General features: G+C 49.3%; 1 protein-coding gene across 3 annotated transcripts in view; it reads left to right on the plus strand.

Moving 5' to 3' along the window:
* Positions 1–7177, plus strand: part of LOC135897789 (cytosolic endo-beta-N-acetylglucosaminidase-like) — a 435797-nt gene extending 428620 nt beyond the window's left edge. For all 3 annotated transcript variants that reach the window (XM_070521112.1, XM_070521111.1, XM_070521113.1), the window contains one exon: positions 6808–7177. In XM_070521112.1, coding sequence (XP_070377213.1) covers positions 6808–7030 — 223 coding nt within the window. In that variant the 3' untranslated portion in view covers positions 7031–7177. The remainder of the gene's footprint in view (positions 1–6807) is intronic.
* Positions 7178–24092: the final 16915 nt, after the last annotated feature.

Consider the following 24092-nt stretch of genomic DNA (forward strand, 5'->3'; position numbering starts at 1 on the left):
GAAAAGTTGCCAATTGGTATTTACGGATCTTTCGTTGAAGTTAGCCAGAAATTCGTCAAGGAAGTTTGCAAGTGTTTTATTAATTGCATTGTAATTTCCTTTAGCATAATCATATATTACTTTTATATTGTTATGCGATGTTCGAGCAGGGAAGTTCAACATGACATGTTGTAAAGAATGATCGCTTATACCTGATAAATAGGAAATATTGGAAACAGCATCAGGGGCCGTTGTTAGCAACAAGTCTAATACATTGGATGTTGAAAATGTGACCCTCGTAGGCTGCGTTATTACTTGTGTTAAACAAAAGTCGGAACAAAGATTTACAAGATTAGACGATTCTGTCGAAGAGTTGATAGTGGCATACGAAGTGCTAGACCATTTAATATTAGGGAAATTAAAATCACCAAATAAAAAAACTGGAATATTCGGAGATTTGGCACACACAGCGCTCAGCGCGTCATGAAGGTCGCTGCAAAAACCAATCCCAGTAGAGGGCGAACGGTAGCATGCACATAATAGAAGCTTTTGATATTCAGTCGTGATCTGCACACATAAAAACTCCAGCGTCATATGAATATCAATGTGAAGGCTATCGAGATGATCAGAGACAGCGAACAGAACACCGCCACCACGTGCGGCTGCGCGATCACAGCGAAATATGGAATACCGCTTTTGGGTAGCGAGGATTTCCGTGCTTCTAACAGAATCATTCAGCCATGTTTCGGTTAGGACAATAATGTCGGCCGATGTGGTATCGGCGATTGCGAACAACACTGCGTATATTTGTGAACAGCACTGAAAGTCCAGGGATCGGCTGCGCACGCTGACGGAGGCGCCCAGCCAGCTATCTCGAATCATCAGAACCACCTGCGGCACTGGGATCAACACGATAGCATACACGCTAGTTTGTTCACAAACGCTATCACTTTGAGCACATTACGTATAGCATTTCTTGTTTAAGAATAACCTTACGTGCCTCAGTTTGAAGCGCGTGTTAGGTGCCGTTGCCTTCGCAAAATCCACCAGCTTTTTTCTAGCATGTCTTGTAGATGGACTAAAATCTTCAGGCATAGAAACATCTGAATCTTTGAGTTTAGACTCAGCATTTAATAGCGTTTCCTTTGTTTTGTAGTTGGAAAATTTCACTATTATTGGCCGCGTTTTCGTAGACTCTGCAATGCCGATTCGGTGGGCCCGGACGATATCGGTACTAGAAAGGGTAATAGACATATTTTGCTGTATTATATTCACAATTTTTTCCTCTGACTGCAACCGTGTTTCGGTGCTTCCAGCGCCTTCAGGTATACTGAAAAATAAGAGGTTATCTCTACGGGATCTATCTTCCAGGTCGTTCATTCGGGCCCTTAATGAATAATTTTCTTTGACTAGTCGTTCAGCAGTTGACTTGAGAGCATTAAGGTCCTGACGGACGGATTCAAGACCCGCAAGTTTGGCCTCAACATTTATAAGCCGGTTTGAAACATCAAAAACCTTCACGTCTAGTTCCTCTTGACTGCATGTAATAGACTTAACCGAGTTAGATATTTCGACCTGCCCTTGTTCAATGTTTGTTGAGCGGGTTCTTAGATCCTCTAAAAGGGCGCGTATGGCGCCACTGTCAGATTCGGACGTCGGGTTTTGAGGGTTGTTACGACTGCTATGGCCAGGGCCAGGGTTTAATTCAACATCTCCGGACAAAAGCAATTTGAGCACACAATAGCACTGGCATACATTTTCTAACAGCACTTGTGGGCAAGGGAGCATAACGAGGAATATATCATTTGAACGCTTGGATGAGACTGGACTAACCTGAAGGATGAAAAAACGAAAGACGTTGGTGAACAACATCGTATCGCTGCTCCCATGCCCACTGAAGGGGCGGCGACGGTGCAGCCCATTTATATCTTGTGCGATGGTTGACGTCGATGCCGATCCGGGGTAGAAATCTTGCGAAGCGGTCACCAGCTGCGTCATGAAAGCATTCGATGGGCCGGCGGAGCATTTGTCACTTGACGCAGGCGCACTCCCGTCGAAAAGCGCCAGTGGGATTCCGTCGTAGCACAGAACTGGATCTGAAGCAACGCTGCCAGTGAAGAAGACCGGACACTGAAGGATGAAAAAACGAAAGACGTTGGTGAACAGCACCGTACCGCTGCTCCCATGCCCACTCCGATTTTATTGCTCTGATTACGAGCAATAAAAACTGCGCTAAACAACAGGACTAGTGAAGGGACACAGACAACATCGCTTTTGTTTAGCGCTGTTTTATTGCTCGTATTCATCAGCCAAGTTAGACCGTGTTAGGCCTACGAGCTATATCGACACTCGAATTCGGAATCAGCGGCGTCTAATGAATCACTCTTCATTACACACGTTACTTGAGAGAAAACAACCGCAGTGACTTCTCCTAAATTACGAACTTCACGGTTTACCACGAATCGGACCTAATTTGGTAGGATATAGCCGTCGTTTCGATGGGTGCCACCATGTCTGTTGACGCAAAGCTTTTGAGGCTGCCGCTGATTCAGTGAAAGAGCCTGTCCGACGCAAAGCTGTCTCGCGCATGTGCAGTGGTTTGAGAGATATTTTTGGGGGGGCCTCAAAACGTTTGACGACCCTACTCTAAAAGTAGAATGACACCAGGTTGCGGGAGATGAGCAAGTAGAACAATGCTTATGGATACTTAGATAAGTGAAGCGCAGTTTCTGCACAAATTTTTTTATGAGTAAGCGATCCATGACACTACATCTTGAGTACTAGGTGCGAACGCAAACAGAAACAAGAAAGGAGACGGGACAGAGCGCCACTTACAACTGCTTTAATCAGAGGCGCACCACAAACTTATATAGCCGTCTTAGACGCAAAGAACACAAACAGATCAATATTGATATGTAAGCGTACTAGTTAATATTTCATTTCAGGCTCATATAAAGAAATTGATGCGTCCCTGACGCACAAGCTTCCTTTCTTTCCCATAAAGAAAGCCTCAATGTCTTCCCGAGTTTTTGTATCTTTACTCTCTGCTGGAACCCGCGTCCCTGCAAAACATCGCCCACAACAGCGTGGTGGGCAGGACCTAATGTGCTCGGATATGTTTCCCCCATCTTTATCTTGCTCTACATTACTTTCACGCCCCTAACTCGGTCGTTAACTCAGCGCCCAGTTCACCCTATGTAGGAGAGGCCGTATGAGAGGGAGATTTCGTACACGACACCTTCGGCGCAATTCATAAACGGTCACCCTTGCTGGTGCCGCATTCTTTTTCATCTTTACGTTTTCTTTCAATACGAGAACAATTCCGAGCTTTTACGGGGCTGAAAACACAAGCGGCACCCCATATCTGCTTGCAACCTTCTTGAAACTGTGGGTCATTTGTGTACATAGGGCACCACCACAGGTCTCACCACCTCTTCTCGAGGCGGATCTTCCCCAGCTCTCACAGCCGCACTCTTCATTTTTTGTTGTAGGCTTTCGGCGGCTGCCATCACAATCGAATCAGGGAATCCAGATACAGACACCCTGGTTAATTGCTTCTGGAAGCTAAACTGCATCCTGTGAGGGCACCATTTACCGAGGGTGGATGCAAGGCAAAGTGAAGCAATCCCCTTTTTTATTAACTTCGAATGGGCGTAGTCTTATGACAGGAGCCCTTTTTTGCACGAGGTGCATATGCCCAACAAATGTGATCCGCACAAATTTTTATATTTAGAAAGTGTAGGCAGTTACCCTCAGGTACTTCAATGGTGAATTGCAAGCCATTTCCATGTTGTCGGTATATGGATAAAATATCCTGCACACTCTTTTCGAAGTTCAAATTTCCGTCCTTATTAAAAAATATCAGAAAATCATCGACGTATCTAAAGACTTTAAAAACGTGCCAGCTGGTAAAACCTGATGTAAAACTTGATCCAGTTGTGAAAGCAAAATATTATGCAATACTGGCGCTACACAGGATCCATATTCCGGCTTTCTGCAGAAAATACCGCTGGTCAAATGTTATAAACGTCGGTCGCAAGGAAAACTCTAAAAGGCTTAAAAACTCGTCAATGGAAACTCCCGCATTGTTGTGAAAGGAAATGGGTTTGTTTTTTCTATACTCTCGGACTGCAGCAAACAGGTCGTTGTGAGGAACAGAGTAAAATAAATCCACCACATTGACGGAAAAGGCGCGCCCAACATCACATAGCGAATTTAGGAAGTCATACACTTCATCAGATTTTTTTGTAAAAAGTGCGTCATCCATTTCAAGTGTGCTGAAATGTTTCAACAAAAACTGGCTTAGTTCCTTCTGCCACGACCCTTTTTCCGAGACTATTGTTCTAAACGACATAACTTGCTTGTGCGTTTTTCCTGAAAAGAAGGCTTTCAAGGCATTATTTTTTATTTTTCCTATCTGTTTGCCAAGATGGTCTAAACCAAACTGCTCACATATTGCAACAGCTCTGCTCTTAACTCTAGTTGCTTTAACTTTGATAGGCGCAAATTTTTTTTCTAGTGCCTGCATGCGCAGCTCTTTCCGAGAAATTACTTTCAGATAACAGGACAAACCCGCCCTCCTTAGCGGCTTGTAAGGGCCTTAAGTAGTTATTTCTGAAGTACGTCACAATGGCGCCGACTGTCCAAGTTTCCTTGTGACGTGAACGCCCCCAGCCTTACGACTTCAGAAGGCAGTTAACGCCTTCAAGAAGGCACATCTCTTGCTCCTCTGATTCAGCCTTGCTGGCAATTCGTCGATTGAAGGAAAGCAGTTGTTGCGGCGGCACTTGTGGTTCAAGTCCATCCTTATGTCCCTTTTCCAGAACACATGACATCTCGTCGGGTAGGTGAATGTCCCCTTCAACCACCAAACCACCCCCACTCATTTGGTTCTTCTTACTTCTTTCCTGAATCAATTTATCAATTCAGTCATTCGCGAAGCTGACCTCTTTACGGACCGAAAATTCTTCTCAGCAAGCCAGGTAGGGTATCATTTTCGAGAGGCGATGCGTCTAAGATCACTTAGCAGGCGAATATGACACCAGAGTTCAGATCTTAGTATCCTACTTCACATGACATAAAAGTTGTAACTGCGCCAACACATACATCCACAAAGTAATAAGGATGACACTTGTAACTTTGTGGATGCATGTGTTGGCGCTGTTACAATCTTTATGTCGAGTATGCACCAACTCGCCCAGAAAGACGTTTTGATGATCTACTTCACATGTCTCTAGGAAAGTAGAACTGGCCGTAAAAGAGCAGTTACTTCAGCTGGCGCCAATCCATTCTTAACACAAAAGGCGATGTTCCTAGCGCGACAGGTATATGCGAGAGCAGATGAAATCCTCCGTTGTTCCATGAAACACGGCGATGACACGCATATAGAACGGCCCACTGTAGGAGAAATATAGCATAAAAGGACGTCTTCTTGGGCGACTTGGTCACAATTCTTCTTGAGTACTAAGCGCGAACACACACAGAAACAAGAAAAGAGACGGGACAGAGCACCACTTACAACTACCTTAATTGGAGGCACATAACACACTTATATAGCCGTCTTAAAGGTCTCTACATCCGTCGATGATTTTCTGATATTTTTTAATAAGCACGGAAATTTGAACTTCCAAGAGAGTGTGCGCGATATTTTATCCATATTACGACAACATGGAAATTGCTTGCAATTCACTATTGAAGTACCTGAGGGTAACTGCCTACACTTTCTAGATATAAAAATTAACTTTTGTGCGGATCACATTTGTTGGGCATATGCACCTCGTGCAAAAAAGGGCTCCTGTCATAAGACTCCGCCCATTCAAAGTTAATAAAAAGGGGGATTGCTTCCCTTTGCCTTGCATCCGCCCTCGGTAAATCGTGCCCTCACAGGATGCAGTTTAGCTTCCAGAAGCAATTGACCAGGGTGTCTTCATCTGGAATCCCTGATTCGATTGTGATGGCAGTCGCCGAAAGCCTGCAACAAAATATGTGAGTGCGGCTGTGAGAGCTGCATGGGGAAGATACCCCTTGAGAAGAGATGGTGAGACCTGTGGTGGTGCCCTATGTACACAAATGACCCACAGTTTCAAGAAGGTTGCAAGCAGACATGTGGTGTCGCTTGCGTTTTCAGCCCTCAAAAAACTCGGAAGCCTTTGTTCTCATATCGAAAGAAAACGTGAAAATGAGAAAGAATGCGGCACCAGCAAGGGCGACCGTTTATGAAGTGCGCCGAAGGTGTCGAGTACGATATCTCCGTCTCATGCGGCCTCTCCTACATAGGGCAAACTGGGCGCTGAGTTAATGACCGAGTTAGGGGCGTGAAAGTAATGTAGAGCAAGATAAAGATGGGGGAAACATATCCGACCACATCAGGTCCTGCCCATCACGCTCTTGTGGGCAATGTTTTGCAGGGGCGCTGATTCTAGCAAAGAGTAAAGATACAAAAGCCTGGGAAGAAATTGAGGCTTTCTTTAACGCAAAGAAAGGAAGCTCGTGCGTCAGGGACGCATCACTTTCTTTATGTAAGCCTGAAATGAAATATTAACCAGTACGCTTACATATCAATATTGATCTGATTGCGTTCCTTGCGTTTAAGACGGCTATATATATATATATATGTGTGTGGTGTGCCTCCGATTAAAGCAACAGTAATAAGTGGCGTTCTATCCCGCCTCCTTTCTTGTTTCTGTGTGTGTTCGCGCCTAGTACCGAAGACAAATTGTGACCAACTCGCGCAACAGGACGTATTTTAAGGGCCCTACATACCTACTACTGTAAAGTGCGTGGATGAGTCAAAGAATGCTTCGCATTAAAAGGCGTCCTCTTTTACAGGAAATACACTGTGCGAGATCTGAGCGGCAACGCAACACTGGAAGAGATTGGGGCCGCTTTCGAGTCGTGCGCCGCCTACTCCTGCCTACTTGGCGAGCTCGTGGTCGAGCAAGCAGATGGCGCCAGGGCTAGCAACGCGGAGGAGGACAGCGATGAAGGCCTGGACATGGCAAGCGATGAAGACGACGGCAACGAACCAAGCGCGAAGTTGATGCGCTTCTGAAGGCCATCAACTAGAAGCGCGCGAGCTGGCATGAAGGCGCAGCGCCAAAGTCTGTAGCTGGCATCATTTATACAGCCCCCATGGTTACCGGGCAAAGTGGGGTTGCGTTGTTTACATGATGCTAATTAAATTGTCTCTGCGTGAGAAGCTCAGTCTCCGTAGCAAATGACCAGTGTGAACGAGATATGCAATGCGACCTAGCACTTACCGTAAGCTTAAACGCCATCATCAGCCTATTTTTCTGTCCACTAGATGACGAAGGCCTCTCCCTCCACTCTCCAATTGCCCATGTTCTGCGCCAACTGATACAAACTAGCACTTGCACATTTTTTAACGTGATCACCCCACCTAATTTTCTGCCGTCTTCGACTGCGCTTCCGTTCTCTCGGCACCCGTTCTATAACCCTAATGGCCCACTGGTTGTCTAATCTACGCATTGCATGGACTGACCAGATCTATTTTTTCTCTTAATTTCAAATAGAATATCGCCTATCCCCGTTTACTCTCTGATCTACAACGTTCTCTTCCTGTCTCTTAACATTACACCCAACATTTCTTTCGTTCCACCACTCTTTGCGTGGCCCTCGACTTATTCTCGAGCTTCTTTGTCAACCTATAGCTTAATAGTGACGTCTAATAATGATGCGCGGTGTTCTGGATATAAATTGTACTTTCTGTTTCTCTGTTGGCTGCACGAGGCCAATTATTTGAACCACTTGGCCAGCAAAACGACAGTGCGGAAACAACTGCACGGCACAAGTGTCTCGCACCGAGATTCTGAATCTGCAGTCAATAAAAGTTGCAAACGCATTATTTTGCGCACGACATTGTTATGATAACTACTGAGCTCATGCTATAGCGTGCAGATGGGTTCGGTAAATAAGAGGGTTCTCAAAAAGTAAGGGCCGTTGTGTCCTTAAAATTATATACTTACATGATTCATTAAGCATTAGTAATAATAATAATTGTGGGGTTTTACGTGCCAAAACCACTTTCTGATTATGAGGCACGCCGTAGTGGAGGACTCCGGAAATTTTGACTACCTGGGGTTCTTTAACGTGCACCTAAACCTAAGCACACGGGTGTTTTCGCATTTCGCCCCCATCGAAATGCAGCCGCCGGGGCCGGGATTCGATCCCGCGACCTCGTGCTCAGCAGCCCAACACTATAGCCACTGAGCAACCACGGCGGGTAAAATAAGCATTAGTGATCAAGCATATTTTGTTATCTATGCAGATGATACCAGCATTTTCTTTCAGTCTAAGGATATTAAGGAACTCCCAAGCTTAGCAAATACTACCCTTGATAGATTGTTTCAATGGAGCACAGTAAATTCCTTAAAAATAAACGAAGCGAAAACCAAATGTATTTTATTTGCGCCGGTGCAAGATCAAATAACTCGTTGCTTGGATATTTATTCTGACAATTCTAAAATCAAGCTTGCGAAACAAAATAAAACACTAGGAGTCGCGTTTAACAAAAATTAACAGCCAGAAAAGACCACTGGTTTTTCTATCAAAAATTTAACCGGAAATTATGTACTGCGCTTTCAAAAGCCAAGAATGAATTCTTGGATAAAACTCTTCCTTTGAAACTGCGTTCCAACCCCCGTAAATTTTGGAGCGTTATTAACGGAACAAAAAGGACACACATTCCATTACTACATTCTAATTTGCACGAGTCCAAAGCGAATGCTGCAATCTTCTCAACAATGTGCTTGTCACTCATTTTCACAAGAGCACCGCCAAAGTATTTTCGGATATACGAAAATAGAACTTCCTACCAGTGCATTCCATGTTGATTGATGCACTTGCTGTCGAAAGGCTGATTTTCAGCTTGAAAGTGTCTTTATCGGCCGGTACAGGTTGCACCTCATCAAAAATGCTCAAGTGTATACAAGTTTGTTCTTCATTAATATTGTCACGTGATCATCATCATCATCCTATTTATTCTAACTGCAGCACGAACACCTCTCCCTGCGATCTCCAATTACCCCTGTCCTGCGCCAACCGATTTCAACTAGCACCCTCAAATTTCCTAATTTCGTCGCACCACCTAGTCATCTGTCGTCAACTACTGCGCTTCCCTTCTCTTGGTACCCATTCTGTCACCCTAAGGGTCCAACGGTTACCTAATCTGCGCGTGCGGGCACGTGGTAGTGACCGTAAAGAACACAGCATCAATACTGTGAAAGACGAAGCTAACATTTTCTGGGTGAACCTGCGCCCACAAGAGCAGGCTATGCTCGAAGAACGGTGACAGACGTAAACACAGTCGGCGATCGTCGAAATCTGATCAGCGGGTCAAGCGCGTCATATTCTACACATGATGCATCGAACGTTCCAGAGTAATCGCTGGTGCCCGCGTGTCTTCCAGAAAGTTTCTACACCACTCGCATCGCGCCTAGATGCAATAATATCACACGAGGTTAGGCGACACAGACAGCGGATAGAAGCATAAACAACATTCCAAGAACTTCCCAAAGATGTAGGCGCGTCCTGCGCTGAGCGATAACATTCTTTAGACAGTAAAAGCGCTCGCCCGTAAAAGATAAAAGAGTTCACGTGTCAGTTCCCCTATGTCAAAAGGAATGTCCCGATGCTACAAACATAACAGGAGAGTGAAACACAAAACGACACTTATTAAACAAAGTAAAAAACAACAAAGAAACAAAGTCCAAGGTAACACATTCCAAAAAAAGTCCAAAGTTCAGCTATGCGAAGTCCCCAAAGTTGATTAGCGCTGGTGGAACGGCTTAGGAGCCACAACATGAACTACTTCAGGTCGTGCGCGGCGCCGCTGTGATAGCGAAATGCCGTCTGGCACAACCTCATAGTCGAGTGCGCCAATGTGTCGGATGATCTTGTAGGGTCCGAAATAGTGGCGTAAAAGCTTCTCGCTAAGTCCTCTTCGGCGTATAGGGGTCCAAACCCAAACACGGTCGCCGGGGTGGTACTTGACGTAGGGTCGTCGAAGGTTGTAGTGTCGGCTGTCGGTCCCCTGCTAGTTTTCGATCCGCAGGCGGGCGAGCGGTCGGGCTTCTTCGGCGCGCTGGAGATAGGTGGCGACGTCAAGGTTCTCTTCGTCGCAGACGTGCGGCAGCATGGCGTCGAGAGTAGTCGTTGGATTCCTGCCGTAAATCAACTTGAACGGCCTGATGTGTGTTGTTTCCTCCACCGCCCTGTTGTAAGCGAAGGTTGCATACGGCAGGACGGCATCTCAGGTCTTCTGTTCGACATCGACGTACATTGCTAGCATGTCGGCGAGGGTCTTGTTCAGGTGCTCCGTGAGACCTTTCGTTTGCGGATGGTAGGCAGTTTGTTTATTTATTTATTTATTTATTTATTTATTTATTTATTTATTTCATGTACCCTCAGTGCCAATGTCATTGGAGAGGGGAGTGGTTACAGGCATACAAAACAAGAAAAAATAGGAAATGTGATACAAGGAATAGTAGTATTGCAATAAAAGTTAACAAGTGTGTCTACTCATACAATATTAGCTAAGGCGTTCTTGAAAAGCGGGTAATCTTTGATGGTGGCTGTCAGTGCGGGAAGGTGATTTCACTCTGCTGCTGTACGAGGTATAAATGACTGGAAGAAAGCGTTAGTTCTACAAAATGGGACATCGACCTTGTAGGCATGATCTAATCGAGATGATAGGTGACGTGGGGGAGGGATTAATTCTCTACGCAGGTGTGGATGATGAAACATCTTATGGAACAGACAGATACGAAACGCTTTGCGACGTGAGGCTAGGGATGGTAGATTAATGCTTGATTTCATTGAAGATATGCTAGCGGTCCTGTTATAAATGAATGAATGAATGAATGAATGAATATATCTTTATTTCCAATAGATTGGGGGAGACAGGGAAGAAAAGCTGCAAGTGCAGCTTGAAAAAACACCCTGCCCCCTATGACCACAAGACATGGGCAGCGCGGAGCTGCCGCGTGTTTTTAACAAAAAAAATATACACAGTTTTGCAAGAATGCATAAAAGGTGAGTAGTTGTACATAAAGAAGCTACAAAACGTTTCACATATGAGAGACAAAAAAAAAAAACATATATACACATATATATGTAATATAAATGTGAACAAAAAGCTGTAAAACTCATCTAATCTGCACTTCTGAAATAGCTGGCCATATAAACATTAATATTAGTCACACTGAATTAGTCGAGAAAATTCTGACGGGGTAAGGGTATATATATCAATGCCAGATTTGTTGTAAGCATTTAAAAGCCTTGGTAAGTTGTTTTTTAGCATTTGTGAGCTGTAATTAGTCCTAAAATGGTGCACAGTCCAGGGTTCTGTGTTTCTTGTGAAACGTGAGGGGACACGTTCTTCTAAGCATGATAATTTAACAAGGGATAGATCGTTTTTCCTGTTCAGGTAATAAAACTTCTGCAAAAGTCGACGCCTATAGATTTCGTGAGCTGTGATAATTTTAAACTTGTGAAATAAATAGTTGGAAAGAATGAAGGGAACCGAGTTATTTTGTATTTTGTTATTCGAATGTTACTTGAAGTTATTTCGAATGAAGGGAACCGAGTTAATAGATGTATTCTTGTCCTCCTGTGGCTTGTCTAGCTGTATTGCAGGATGGCTTGGGTGAGCTCTGCTGTAAAAGCCGTTCCTCTGTCGGTGATGAGGACTTCTGGTGCACCATGTCGCAGCAGGATGTTCTCGACGAAAAATTTCACCACTTCGGCTGCGCTACCCCATGGCAGAGCTTACGTTTCAGCGAAGCGCGTGAGGTAGTCCATCTTATTTCCGGTTGTTGACGTCGGAAAGGGTCAGAAGAAGTCCATCCCGATCTGCTGAAATGGTCTGCAAGGAGGGTCGATTCGCTGTAGTAATCCCGCTGGCCTTGTGAGTGCTGTCTTGGGTCGATGACAGTCTCGGCATGTCTTGACGTAACGTGCGACGTCGGTGGTCAGGCGTGGTCCATAATACCTTTCCTGTATCCTCGATAGCGCCCTGGATAATTGGAGGTGCCCAGTGGTCGGATTATCATGTAAGGCATGCAGTACTTCTCGACGCAGCGCCGACGGAACAAGAAGGTATATGGCGCGGACTGGTGAGTTCTTCTTCACGAAAAGGTTGTTTTTAATCATGCGCGAGGACGATTCGCGCTCAAATGACCTAGGGACAAAGTCAGTATTCCCTTCTAAGTACTCAACCAGGCCTTTTAGGTCCAGGTCTGCTGGTTGCGGTTTAAGGAAATCTTCTGCGCTTATTATGCAAGGAAGGCGGCGTCATCCTCGTCGTCTAGAGGCGGTGGGCGGATGGGGGCGCGTGATAGTCAATCGGCATCAGAGTGTTTTAGTCCGGACTTGTGGATTGCAGTAATGTCATATTCTTGCAAAGACATGTTTTTGGCCACAAGTTAAAACACACACAAAAGGAAGACACATAAAGACAACACGGGCGGCACTTCCAACTGGTTTAATTTGGGCTGTGACCCGTGAATAAAGATACACATACACACATGCGCAGGCTCTTCGCAAATCTACGTTACCCAGCGGTCAATCAACCTTGTTTCGAATTTGTAGAGCACGATAGATGTATCGCTAATGCAATCTGAACATTTCTTTTTTGTATAGTAAGCTTTCATTAGCTCACGTGCTGTTTGATTTCTACTTCTGCAAAAAATCCTAATCTCAGAAAAACCTGGTTTGCACGTGCAGGCCTTGCAGTGTGCTGGCAAATGTGTCACACCATCTTTCATTAGACTTAGTTCATGTTCCCTGGCTCGTTCATTTTTGCAGCGTCCAGTCAGTCCTATGTATGACTTGCCGCACTCAAGGAGAATCTCATTCACCACGCCTGTTCTCGAACATATTCGACCCAGTTTGAGGGGGGCAGAAAAGGCAATGGGTACGCCAAACCGGCCTGCCACCTTCTTGAGGTTATGGGAGACCTTATGAACGTAACGAATCACTGCATGTCTTACGGTTCTGGCACTTTCTTCCTCCCTTGTGGCGCTGGTACCTTTAACTTTCAGTTTTCGCTCATTCTGGGCCTTGACTTTCTGTCTACACATTCCGCTTTGATAGACTGTTCTGTTGGTATTGTGCAACTCGCTCTACCTTCTGCTATTGACCCTCCCGATAGTGCTCCGATACGGCTATGTTCCACAGAGCATATTCGTCTCGCACACCGGGCCGTTACCTACATAGGTGTCTCCCCCGTTTCACCTATACCAGGCTGTGACTACATCGTATCACCTAATCCGGATGTCCTGCGCTCGCATAGCGTCGGTTTTACTCACACCGCCATTACCATTTTGGACAACGAGTGCTGCCTTCCACTTGTGAACTTTGGACTTTGTACACAAGTACTCCCGCGCCGAATATCCCTGGCGCAAATAACGCTGGCCAGAGACTACAACATTTCGGCTTTAACTTGTAATAGCTCCTCGTGTTCAACTCTTGCTTCGCCCCCTGTCCCTTCAGACTTGAATGCCCTAACAAAAATGATTGCTCCCGAGCTTCCGCCCCGGCGTGCTAATGAACTACGTTGCCTCCTTGCCTTATACTGGGACATATTCGACCTTGGAGAGCGCCCTCTAGGAGAAACATCAGTAGTAAAACATCGAATAAATACCGGTGATGCGAGCCCGATCCATCGGTGACCCTACCGCGTCTCACCTACTGAGCGACAAATCATCCAACATGAAGATGACAAGATGCTTTTTCGAGACATCATCGAACCTTCTTGCAGCCATGGGCATCCCCGGTTGTACTAGTTAAAAAGAAGGACAACAGTTGGCGATTTTGCGTGGATTATCGACACCTCAACAAAGTAACCAATAGAGACGTCTATCCGCTACCACGCATTGACGATGCCCTGCATAGCCTACATGGAGCACACTATTTTTCGTCCATCGACCTTCGCTCCGGCTACTGGCAAATTGCCGTCGACGACATGGACCGCTAGAAGACAGCATTTATTAATCCCGATGGTCTGTATAAGTTCAAATTGATGCCTTTCGGTTTATGTAATGCCCCGGCCACATGTGAACGAATGATGGACGCCCTTCTACATGGTTTCAAGTGGTCCATCTGCCTTTGTTTCCTGGACGACGTGATCGTTTTTTCTCCGACTTTTGCGACACACCTCGAACGCCTATTGACGATCCTATCTGTTTTCCGTCAGGCGGGGCTACAATTAAATTCGTCCAAGTGCCACTTCGGTCGTCGGGAAATCTCTGTGCTCGGGCATATCGTCGATTTTTCTGGTGTACGCCCTGATCACGACAGAATACGGGCAGTAAAAGACTTTCCCGTGCCAACATGCCCCAAGGATGTTCGCAGCTTCTTGGGCCTTTGCTCCTACTTCCATCAGTTTCTCCGAAATTTTGCGAACGTTGTACGCCCTCTCAATGAGCTCCTCAATCAAGACGCTGCATTCATTTGGGCGCCATCGAAGCAAGCTGGTGTTTTAGCCGAGCTGATTGGGCTGCTTACGTCTTCGCCAATTCTCGCTCACTTTGATGGGTCAGCTCCAACAGAAGCCCGTACCGATGCCAGTGGCCACGGTATAGGAGCTATCTTGGCACAGAAACAGCAAGGGCAAGAACGTGTTATTGCCTACGCCAGCCGCCTTCTTTCCTCTGCTGAGCGCAATTATTCCATCCCCGAACGCGAGTGTCTGGCTCTTGTTTGGGCAGTTGGTAAATTCCGCTCCTATTGGTATGGCCGCCAGTTCACAGTCATCACTGATCACCACGCTCTGTGTTGGCTTTCGTCCCTCAAAGATCCTTCAGGGCGCCTTGGCCGCTGGGCTCTGCGCCTTCAAGAATACAACTATTCAGTTGTATACAAGACCGGCCGGTTACATCAAGATGCGGACTGCTTGTCGCTCCATCCTGTCAACCCTGCTGACGTTTCTGCGGCCGGTATACCTGTCACCGTTCTCTGTCTCGATGCTTTTCGCGATATTGGAGCCGAACAACGTCGGGACGCCTCCTTACAAGACCTTATTTAATGGCTCACTTCAGCGATGCCCTTCGCATGTTTGAACTCCAAGATGGTATATTGTACCGCTCTAACATGCGCCCGGACAGCCCTGCCCGACTCTGCGTTCTGCCTGAGCATCTGCGTCAGACTGTTCTCCCCCAGCTTCATTATGTCCCACACGCCGTTCACCTTGGCGTGTCACGGACCTATGACCGCGTTCGTCGGCTCTTCCATTGGACTGGTCTATACCGTGACGTCTGCCGTTATGTCGCTGCGTGTGACCTTTGTCAACGACGCAAAAAGCCGACCACACTCTCTGCTGGTCGCCTTCAACCACTTGACGCACCATCAGAACCATTCTTCCGTGTAGGTGTTGATCTTGTAGGCCCTTTTCCTACGTCTGATTTGGGAAACAAGTGGATTGCTGTAGCAACAGACTACGCCACCCGATATGCAATCACACGGGCTCTTCCGATAAGCTGTGCAACCGATGTCACCGACTTCCTCCTTGAGAACTTCATCCTTCACCACGGCGCCCCTCGACAGCTCCTCACCGACCGCGGTCGCTACTTTCTTTCTAAAGTTGTCAACGACATTCTACACTCGTGCGCGACTAAACACAAAATTGCTAGTGCTTACCATCCACAAACGAACGGTCTAACCGAACTCCTTAACCGCACCCTTACTAACATGCTGTCCATGCATGTCTCCGCTGACCATCGCGGCTGGGACGTTGCGCTGCTGTTCGTTACTTTCGCCTATAATTCGTCTCGCCATGATACCACCGGCTTCTCTCCATTCTTCCTCTTCTTCGGCCGCGACCCTACGCTACCTTTCGGCACCATTCTGTCTGCTAGTCTGACTTCCACATCTGAGTGCGCCCGTGAAGACGTACTCGAAGCACAAGAAGCACGCCATATTTCCCGACGTCGACTTGTGGAGTGGCAGGACAATCAGCGGCATCTTTTGTCTTCAAATAAGGTCGCTTGTCGCACCGCGGGTGGTTCTAGGCAGTTCGCAAATCTAGGTAGTTCTGCCGCACTTCTGCAGTTGGGTTCCTTCGTCAGGTTCAGCGTGGGCAACCAAGACGGAACTGCTAAAAAGCAGAGCGGTGTTCAAGCGATGGTCTTTCATGCTGCTGCTGAGTCAACATTTCCACGTTTGGTCAACATTTGGTCAACATTTCCACGTAATTACCGATCACCACCACGCGCTCTGCTGGCTCTCCTCGTTGGAGAGCCAGCAGAGGGCGTGGTGGGCGTTGGACATTGAGCTTCCAAGAGTACACTTTCCCTGCAGTGTACAAATACGGTCGTTTACATCAGGACGCCTACTGCTTGTCCCGCCATCCTGTTGACCCACTGGAATCCACAGACCTCGTATCCAACACCAGTGTTATGGGCTTCCTAAACAATGGCCATGAACAGCGCCGTGATCCCTTTCTTTGAACCATCATAGATTGGTTAACCTCGCCAGCTCCTGATACTTCCCTGCGTCTCTTCTGTATGTCTGACGGAGTCCTGTACAAACGCAACACGCGCCCTGATGGTGCTGACCTACTGCTGGCCGTACCGGGGCACCTTCAACGCAAAGTACTTAAACTACACAACGCACTCACCGCTGGGCATCTTGGTGTTACTCGAACTTTTGACCGAGTCTGGCGCCGTTTCTTCTCGCCCTGCCTCTACTGCTCTGTGCGCGTGTATGTGACTGCTTGCGGCCAGAGCCAACGCCGGAAGCCCACTCCCATAGCTCCAGGTGGTCTTCTACCATCCATCAATATTGCCACAGAGCCTTCCTTTCGCGTGGGACTCGACCTACTTGGCCCTTTCCTTTTCTCAACTAAGGGCAACAAACGGGTTGCGTTTTCAACCGATTACACCACGCGCTTCGCTATTACGGGAGCTCTGCTACAAGTTGTGCCACTGACGGTGCGGATTTCCTCCTACACAACGTCATCCTGCACCACGGAGTTCCATGTCAGCTCTTAACGGATCGTAGACGCTGCTTGTAAAAGGTCATTGATGATATTCTCCGCCCTATGCTCTACTGAGGATCAAATAGCCGCTGCTTACCATACATAGACGAACGGTTCCACAGAGCAACTGAACAGAACGCTTAATGAAATAATAATAATAATAATAATAATAATAATAATAATAATAATAATAATAATAATAACCTTTATTTTTTCCATCTTGGCCGCAGTAGCGGCGCGTCGACAAGTGCTAAACCTCTGTTCTGCAAATTCCAGGCATCTACGGAGCATCGTTGAAGCGCTGCGGAATACCAGAGCAAGCCGCCGATTTCCAATGACGGTGTGGGATGTCGTGTCTGCCGAAGGACGAATCCCAACAAAAAAACGTAACGCTTCTTTATTCGACTAGCGATGGCAGCGGACGGGCATACCAACGCTACGTCCGTCACAGGAGCGGAAGGTAGAAGGCCGTCTTTGTCAGCCAAGCAGCCTGTTTTATGCGAAGCATATTAACGTAGGTTTCGGGCCTTCGCGCGACGCCCGGCGGTGGCCACCATTGACCCTGAAGTGGGGTCACGTGACATGACGTCACGTGATGACGTCACACAGGCTGCAGGTGGGGCCTCCTATCGCGCCGTCGGTCGCCCCCCGGCGGTGGCCACCATTGACCCTGAAGTGAGATCACATGGTGTGACGTCACGTGATGCCGTCACACCGGCTGCAGATGGGGCCTCATATCGCGCCGTCGGACGTCGCCCGGCGGAGGCCTCCACGCTTCGGTTCGCACCGTCGCGCGCGACGCGGCGGCGTCGCCACCATCGCTGCATCACGTGATATGTGACGTCACGCCAGGGATGAAGCGGCGCACGCCCACCGTCGCGTCAGTCTCTGTGCCCGCAACCGCGCCAGCGTCTTTGCGCCGGGCGTGTAAGCGGTGAAGATGCCTCCAAACGCTAAGGATACGCTAAGGTTAAGCCCAGTGGATGCGAAGCATCCACTGGGCTTAACCTTGATAAGCCTCCAATTTTTTATAGCAGCCGTCGGTGACGCATTCCTCGGGTGACGTGGCGGCGGCGCTATGTTTTATCGACCATGCAGTCCAGCGTGCAGCTGTGTTATGCCGGGCCAGATGATAAGAAGACGGAGGGTGCGCAGAAGTATGCGCGGAGTGTGTCGCCACATCACCCCCCCTCCTTGCCGCGGAGTGGAGAGCCCTCAGGGCTTGAAAAAATCTGGGCAGCGTACGCGACGTCCGCTGCGTGTAGTGACAGAAGCAGGCTGCGATGTCGGCGGTTGTGGATGGACGTCTGTGGGTGCACTGCTATTCCCTGGTTCGGCGCAATCAATGTAGGCCGGCTTCAGCGGGTCGATAGAGACGCGGACGGCGTTCCCTTTAATGCGCAAGGTGAAGGTTTTGTCGTCGCGACGGAGAACTGGGTAGGGTCCACTGTAAGGTGGCTGTAAAGGCCGGCGGACGGTGTCATCACGGAAAAAAGTGTGCGAGCACGTTGCCAGATCCTTGAAGACGAAGGGGCGGTCTTACAGTGGTGAGCTGCAGCTGACGGGCGGAGGGTAGCGATAGTGCGTCGGAGCTGGGCGATGAAATCGGTGGGATCTGACGTCGCGGTGGTGGATGGCGGTGCAGCGAGAAATTCGCCTGGGAGACAGAGGGGTTCCCCGTAGACGAGCTCTGCGGGTGTAGCCTGAATGTCGGGCTTGAAAGTGGCGCGAAGACCTAGGGTGACGGCTGGGATGGCTTCAGGCCAGGTTGAGTCCGGGTGGCACATGATGGCTGCTTTGAACTGTCGGTGGAAACGTTCGATCATCCGGTTGGCGCATGGATGGTAGCTGGTGGTCCGCGAGCGTTAGGACCCGATGGTCAGCCCGAGCAGCTGGGAAAGGTGCGATTCGAACTGTCGCCCTTGGTCGGTGGTGACGCGGCGAGGGGGCCCGAAGCGGGCAATCCAGCCGGCGAAGAAGGCCGAGGCGACATCTTCCGCAGCGATTCCCTCGAGGGGCCATGCCTCAGGCCATCGAGTGTACCGATCGATGGCGGTGAGGCAGTAGCGATAGCGTCCAGCTGGAGGCAAGGGCCCTATGATATCAAGGTGAACGTGTTGAAACCGACCAGAGGTCTGGGGGAATGCGCCGAGTGGTGAAGTGACATGCCTGACGACTTTAGCGCGCTGGCATTGAATGCAGGAGTGCGCCCAGGTGCGGCAGTCCCGCTGCATGGAGGGCCAGACATAGCGGTCAGCCACGAAGCGTGCAGAGGCGCGTATGCCGGGATGGCTGATATTATGTAGCTGGTTAAAGAGGCCCCGGCAATGGGAAAGGGGCACGTAAGGCCTGCTTCGTGCTGTTGATATGTCGCAGTAGATAGTCTTTGTCGATTCAGGTATGGGGACTTGCTGCAGCTGTAGCGAGGACCCGCCATTAAGAAGCTCCTGCAGTTCAGCGTCCGTAGTTTGAGCCTCGGCGAGGACATCAGCTGTTATCTGCGAAGGGCTAATAGCTGCCACACGTGAAAGCGCGTCGGCGACCACGTTGTCCTTCCCGCTGACATGTTGGATGTCGGTGGTGAACTGGGCGATGAACGAGAGCTGGTTCTGCTGGACCGGCGGGAGTTTGTCGCGGCGCTGAGAGAAGGCGTAGGTCAGAGGTTTATGGTCTGTGAAGATAGTGCAGTGTTGTGCTTCGAGAATGTGGCGAAAGGACTAAACTGCTTCGTATATCGCCAGAAGTTCTCTGTAGTAAGCTGGCGAACACGACGGCGCGGGAGTCGTGGTTTCGTCGGAGGGACTGGCCGCAGAAGGGGTCGTTTTGCGAGCTGAGAGTTTCTTGGAGAAGAACGCCAAGGGATGCCAGGTGTTCTCTACGTGCTGCATAAGAGCGGCGCCTACGGCGATGCTAGAGGCGTCCGTGAAGAGCCCCAAGGGAGCGTCTGGCACAGCGTGGGAGAGAAGTGTGGCGGTGCAAAGAGCAGCTTTGCATTTTTGAAAAGTTCCGTTAAAGCCGGTGTCCACGTGACGGGTTGGTTTCCTCGTAGACCAGCCAAGGCATCATGGAGGGGATCCTGGTACTCGGCTGCGTGTGGCAAGAAACGCCTGTAAATGTTCAGCATACCGAGGAAACGGCGAAGGTCTTCAGCGGTGGTTGGTTGAGGGTAATTTTGCATGTCTGAGATGCGTTCAGGTAAAGGTCGAGTTCCCTCTGATGAAACTTCATGGCCGAGGAATTTGACGACTGAAGCGCCGAGCGTGCTCTTTGGGACATTGACGAGAAGGCCATGGTCATCGAGGCGTTGAAAAAGCAGACGAAGGTGCCTGTGGTGTTCGTCGGCCTTGCGGGAAAAGACCAATATGTCGTCAAGATAGACGAAGCAGAAGTCGAGGCCGCGGACGACTTCGTCGATGAAGCGTTGAAAGGTTTGTCCAGCGTTCCTCAGGCCAAAGCTCATAAACGGAAACTTGAAAAAGCCGAAAGGAGTAATAATTGCAGTTTTCGGGACGTCGTCCGGATTGACGGGTATCTGCGTGTAGGCCTTGACTAAGTTTAGCACGACAAAACGTGGCAGCCGGAAATGCGATGGGCGAAGTCCTGTATGTGTTGAACGGGGTACCTGTCCGGAATTCTGCGGGCGTTGAGGGCACGGTAGTGCCCACAGGGCCACCAGCCTTCGGTCTTCTTAGGGACGAGGTGAAGTGGCGAGGCCCATGGGCCGTCGGAGGGGCGGGCGATTCCCTCCTGGAGCATGGCTTCAAACTCTGCTTTAGCTATGCGCATGCGGTCTGGGGCAAGGCGACAGGTGCGACAGAAAACCGGGGGGCCTGGGGTGGTCCCGATGTAGTGCAAGGTGGTGTGCTGCACGTCGCGTGGCAACCCGCTGGGGTGCGTCAAACTAGGAAATTCGGCGAGGATGGCGTGGTACGGTGAATTATGTTCGACGCTGAGTACTTTGATGCTTGGCTGGTGGGTAGTCGTTCACTGTCCTGGCGCAGAATGTCCCGTTGTCGCGCCGATGACACGGTCGTGGCGGCAGTCCGGAAGGAGGTTGTAGTGCGCCAAAAAGTCTAAGCCGATGACTGGCTGTGTGGCGTCGGCGAAGAGAAAATTCCAATGAAGGTCACGGCGTAGGTTTTTAAGCTGGACGTGCAGGCGGAGCAAGCCGTAAGTTTTGATAGTGGACCGGTTTGACGCGCTGAGCTCGAAAGACGTAGAAGGACGGGGACCTTGAAGGTGGGCTCGCGGGTAGCAGCAAATGTCGGAACCGCTGTCGACAAGGAGCCGCTGCTTTGTAATTTGGTCGGTGACGAAGATGCGACGGCCTCCAGGTTGGCAGCTCGCAGCCGTGGCTACGAGCTGCCCTTGGCGTTTCCCCGATTTCTAGCGGAGCAGGGTGGTCGACATTGCCGTGCTCTGTCCCCGAAGCGTCTATGGTAGTAACACCGGTCATCGTCATCAGGCTGCTGCAACGGGGTAGTGTTCTGGCCACGGCCTTGCGAGTGGCGCATCGGCAAGTGTTGATCCAGGCATCGTTTAATGGAGCTGAGATGTCGGTTGATATCGTCGATACGCCGCGCAAGCTATATGGTGTTCAGCGGTGCGGCGACAGCCTGGACGGTAGGCGACAACGGCGGCAAAGAGACCTCGATGACGCGATCAGCGATCCCGGCAACCTGGACGAGAGGTAGCGTACGCTGAGCCCGCAGAATTGCCTGGACGTGCGGTGGAAGTCGTTGAAGCCAAAGTGCCCGCAGTAAGGAATCCTGGACTTCCATGTTGCCGCGAGAGCAGGCATGTGGCGGAGGAACTGCGAAGGCTTGCGCTCGGAAAGTTCTGCGGTCTGAAGTTGTCGCACCTTCTGGTCGTCCGAGAGTGACAGGCGGCGAATGAGTTCCGTCTTGAGGTGTTCGTAAAGGTTGGCCTTTGGTGGATTGGCAAGGATATCCCGGACCTCGCTGGCGTAGCGGGCGACGATATAGTCGTAGCGGGTCCGGTCTTGTGTGATGTGCGCGAGGGAGAACTGGGCCTCGATTCAGGCGAACCATAACTCAGGCGAGTCGGCCCAAAATGGCGGAAGCTTGAGCGACACGCCAGACCCCGTGCGGGGCAGCGTGCGGGATGCCATCTACCGGGGTTGTGACGTCCTCGGCGGAGTCGGCAGGATGCTACTGCACGGAACCATTGAGCTGGTCGTGCCGTTCCTGAAGCTGTTGCTCTTGCTTCTGGATCACCTCTTGCTGCGTGTGAAGCTGTCTGTTGAGAAGTTCCAGCTGTCGTTGAATGGCGTCTTGTTCGTCCATGGCGATGCGTTGTTGTTCGTTTTCCGGGTCACCAGATGTGGGATGTCGTGTCTGCCGAAGGACGAATCCCAACACAAAAACGCAACGCTTCTTTATTCGACTAGTGATGGCAGCGGACGGGCATACAGCAGTGGAAGGTAAAAGGCCGTCTTTCTCAGCCAGGCAAGCCTGTTTTTATAGCCACCGTCAGTGACGCATTCCTCGGGTGACGTGGCGGTGGCACTATGTTTTATCGACCATGCGGTCCAGCGTGCAGCTGTGTTATGCCGGGCCAGATGATAAGAAGACGGAGGGTGCGCAGAAATATGCGCGGAGTGTGTCGCCACAACGGCATCATCGGACTGGGAAAAACATGCTATCTGCTGCACTATGATCACGTTCAACAGGGACACGTGTTAAGCCAGCACCGACAGAAGCGACGCCCGGCATTGGACGCTACTTATGGTATCTTCGACTGGTCGCCTGTATGCCCCGAAGCAGAGTCGGGTAGATCGGTCGTTTCCCGAGCTCAAAGGTAGGGGACAAGCGCGCAAGCCGAACTTGCGACTCGCTCTCGGAGGAGGCAATTGCTGATGCGAAACCACGTGACTACTGCCAACGTCCGATGTTTCGCCTATCCAAAGCTCCCGGCGCTGCCGGAAAAACCGGCGGACGTGCCGGCGGGAAGAACGTTCGTAGACACGCCAGCATGCAGTCGCATAGGTTGCCAAGGTTACCGTGGGCCGTCGCCAACAGCAGCGACGCGGCACTGCGGTGACATTTCAATCTTGATGACTGCTCTGACTAGTTTATAATGAGGCTGGCGGTACAGTCTTGATAGCACATCTTTACCCCATCCAAGATCAAATCCCCTACCTTTATGTGTTCTAGAATACTGAAAAGAATTTTATGGGCCACACGGTCGAAAGCCTTCTGCATATCTAACTGTAACATGGAACAGTGTTCCCCTAGGTCATTACAGTATTCTAAGATGCTTCTGGCAATATGAATGTTTGTGTAGATAGACCTTCCTTTAATGCCGCATGTTTGATGCGACCCTACTATTCTGGTCACCACTCCCTGTAATCGCTTTCCCAGCACTCTTGTAAATATCTTATAGTCTACATTCATTAGTGATATCGGCCGGTAAGCGTCAACAGCTAACAATTTTTCTGGGTCCTCTGATTTCGGTATCAGGACTACGTGCGATGTCCGAAAAGAAGGGGGAACCTGTTTCTGCGCATAGGCCTCCTTAAACAACCGTAACAGGATCTCACTGACATCACTTTTGAAGGCTTTATAAAAGGCCGCTCCGAGTCCATCAGGTCGCGGAGACTTGCCTACAACTAAATCATCTATGGCTCCTTCCACTTCGGTGATGCACAGAGGCCACTCCAGACGCTTTTGAATGTCTTCCTCTAATTGCGGCATGTTTGACAAAAAGTCCGTCTTGAATTCTTCTGTGACGTCTTTAACAGTCCCGAATAATTTGCTATAATGATCAAGAAACGCCTCTTCAATTTTTTGAGGTTGGCTCGTGATCTCGTTCTCGTGTTGAATCATTCTGATTTCATTTCGCCTCGCGTATGCCTTTTCGTCAGATAAGGCTCGTTTAGTCGGTGTCTCACCTAGCCAAGCCCTTTCAGCTCGTGCCCTTATAACTGCTCCTTTGAACTTCTCTTCTTCGATAAGCTCAAGCTGGCTTTTCAGTTCTCTTATCTCCTTTGTTCGGCTCCCGGGTCTCTCGCTTTCCACGGTGTACAAAAAATCAAGCTCACGTTGCATTTCACTTTCTTTTTTCCTTTTCATCTGTGCGCCAGGGGTGTGGTTTG

The sequence above is a fragment of the Dermacentor albipictus genome, chromosome 7 (genome assembly GCF_038994185.2).
Source record: "Dermacentor albipictus isolate Rhodes 1998 colony chromosome 7, USDA_Dalb.pri_finalv2, whole genome shotgun sequence".
NCBI lineage: Eukaryota > Metazoa > Arthropoda > Arachnida > Ixodida > Ixodidae > Dermacentor > Dermacentor albipictus.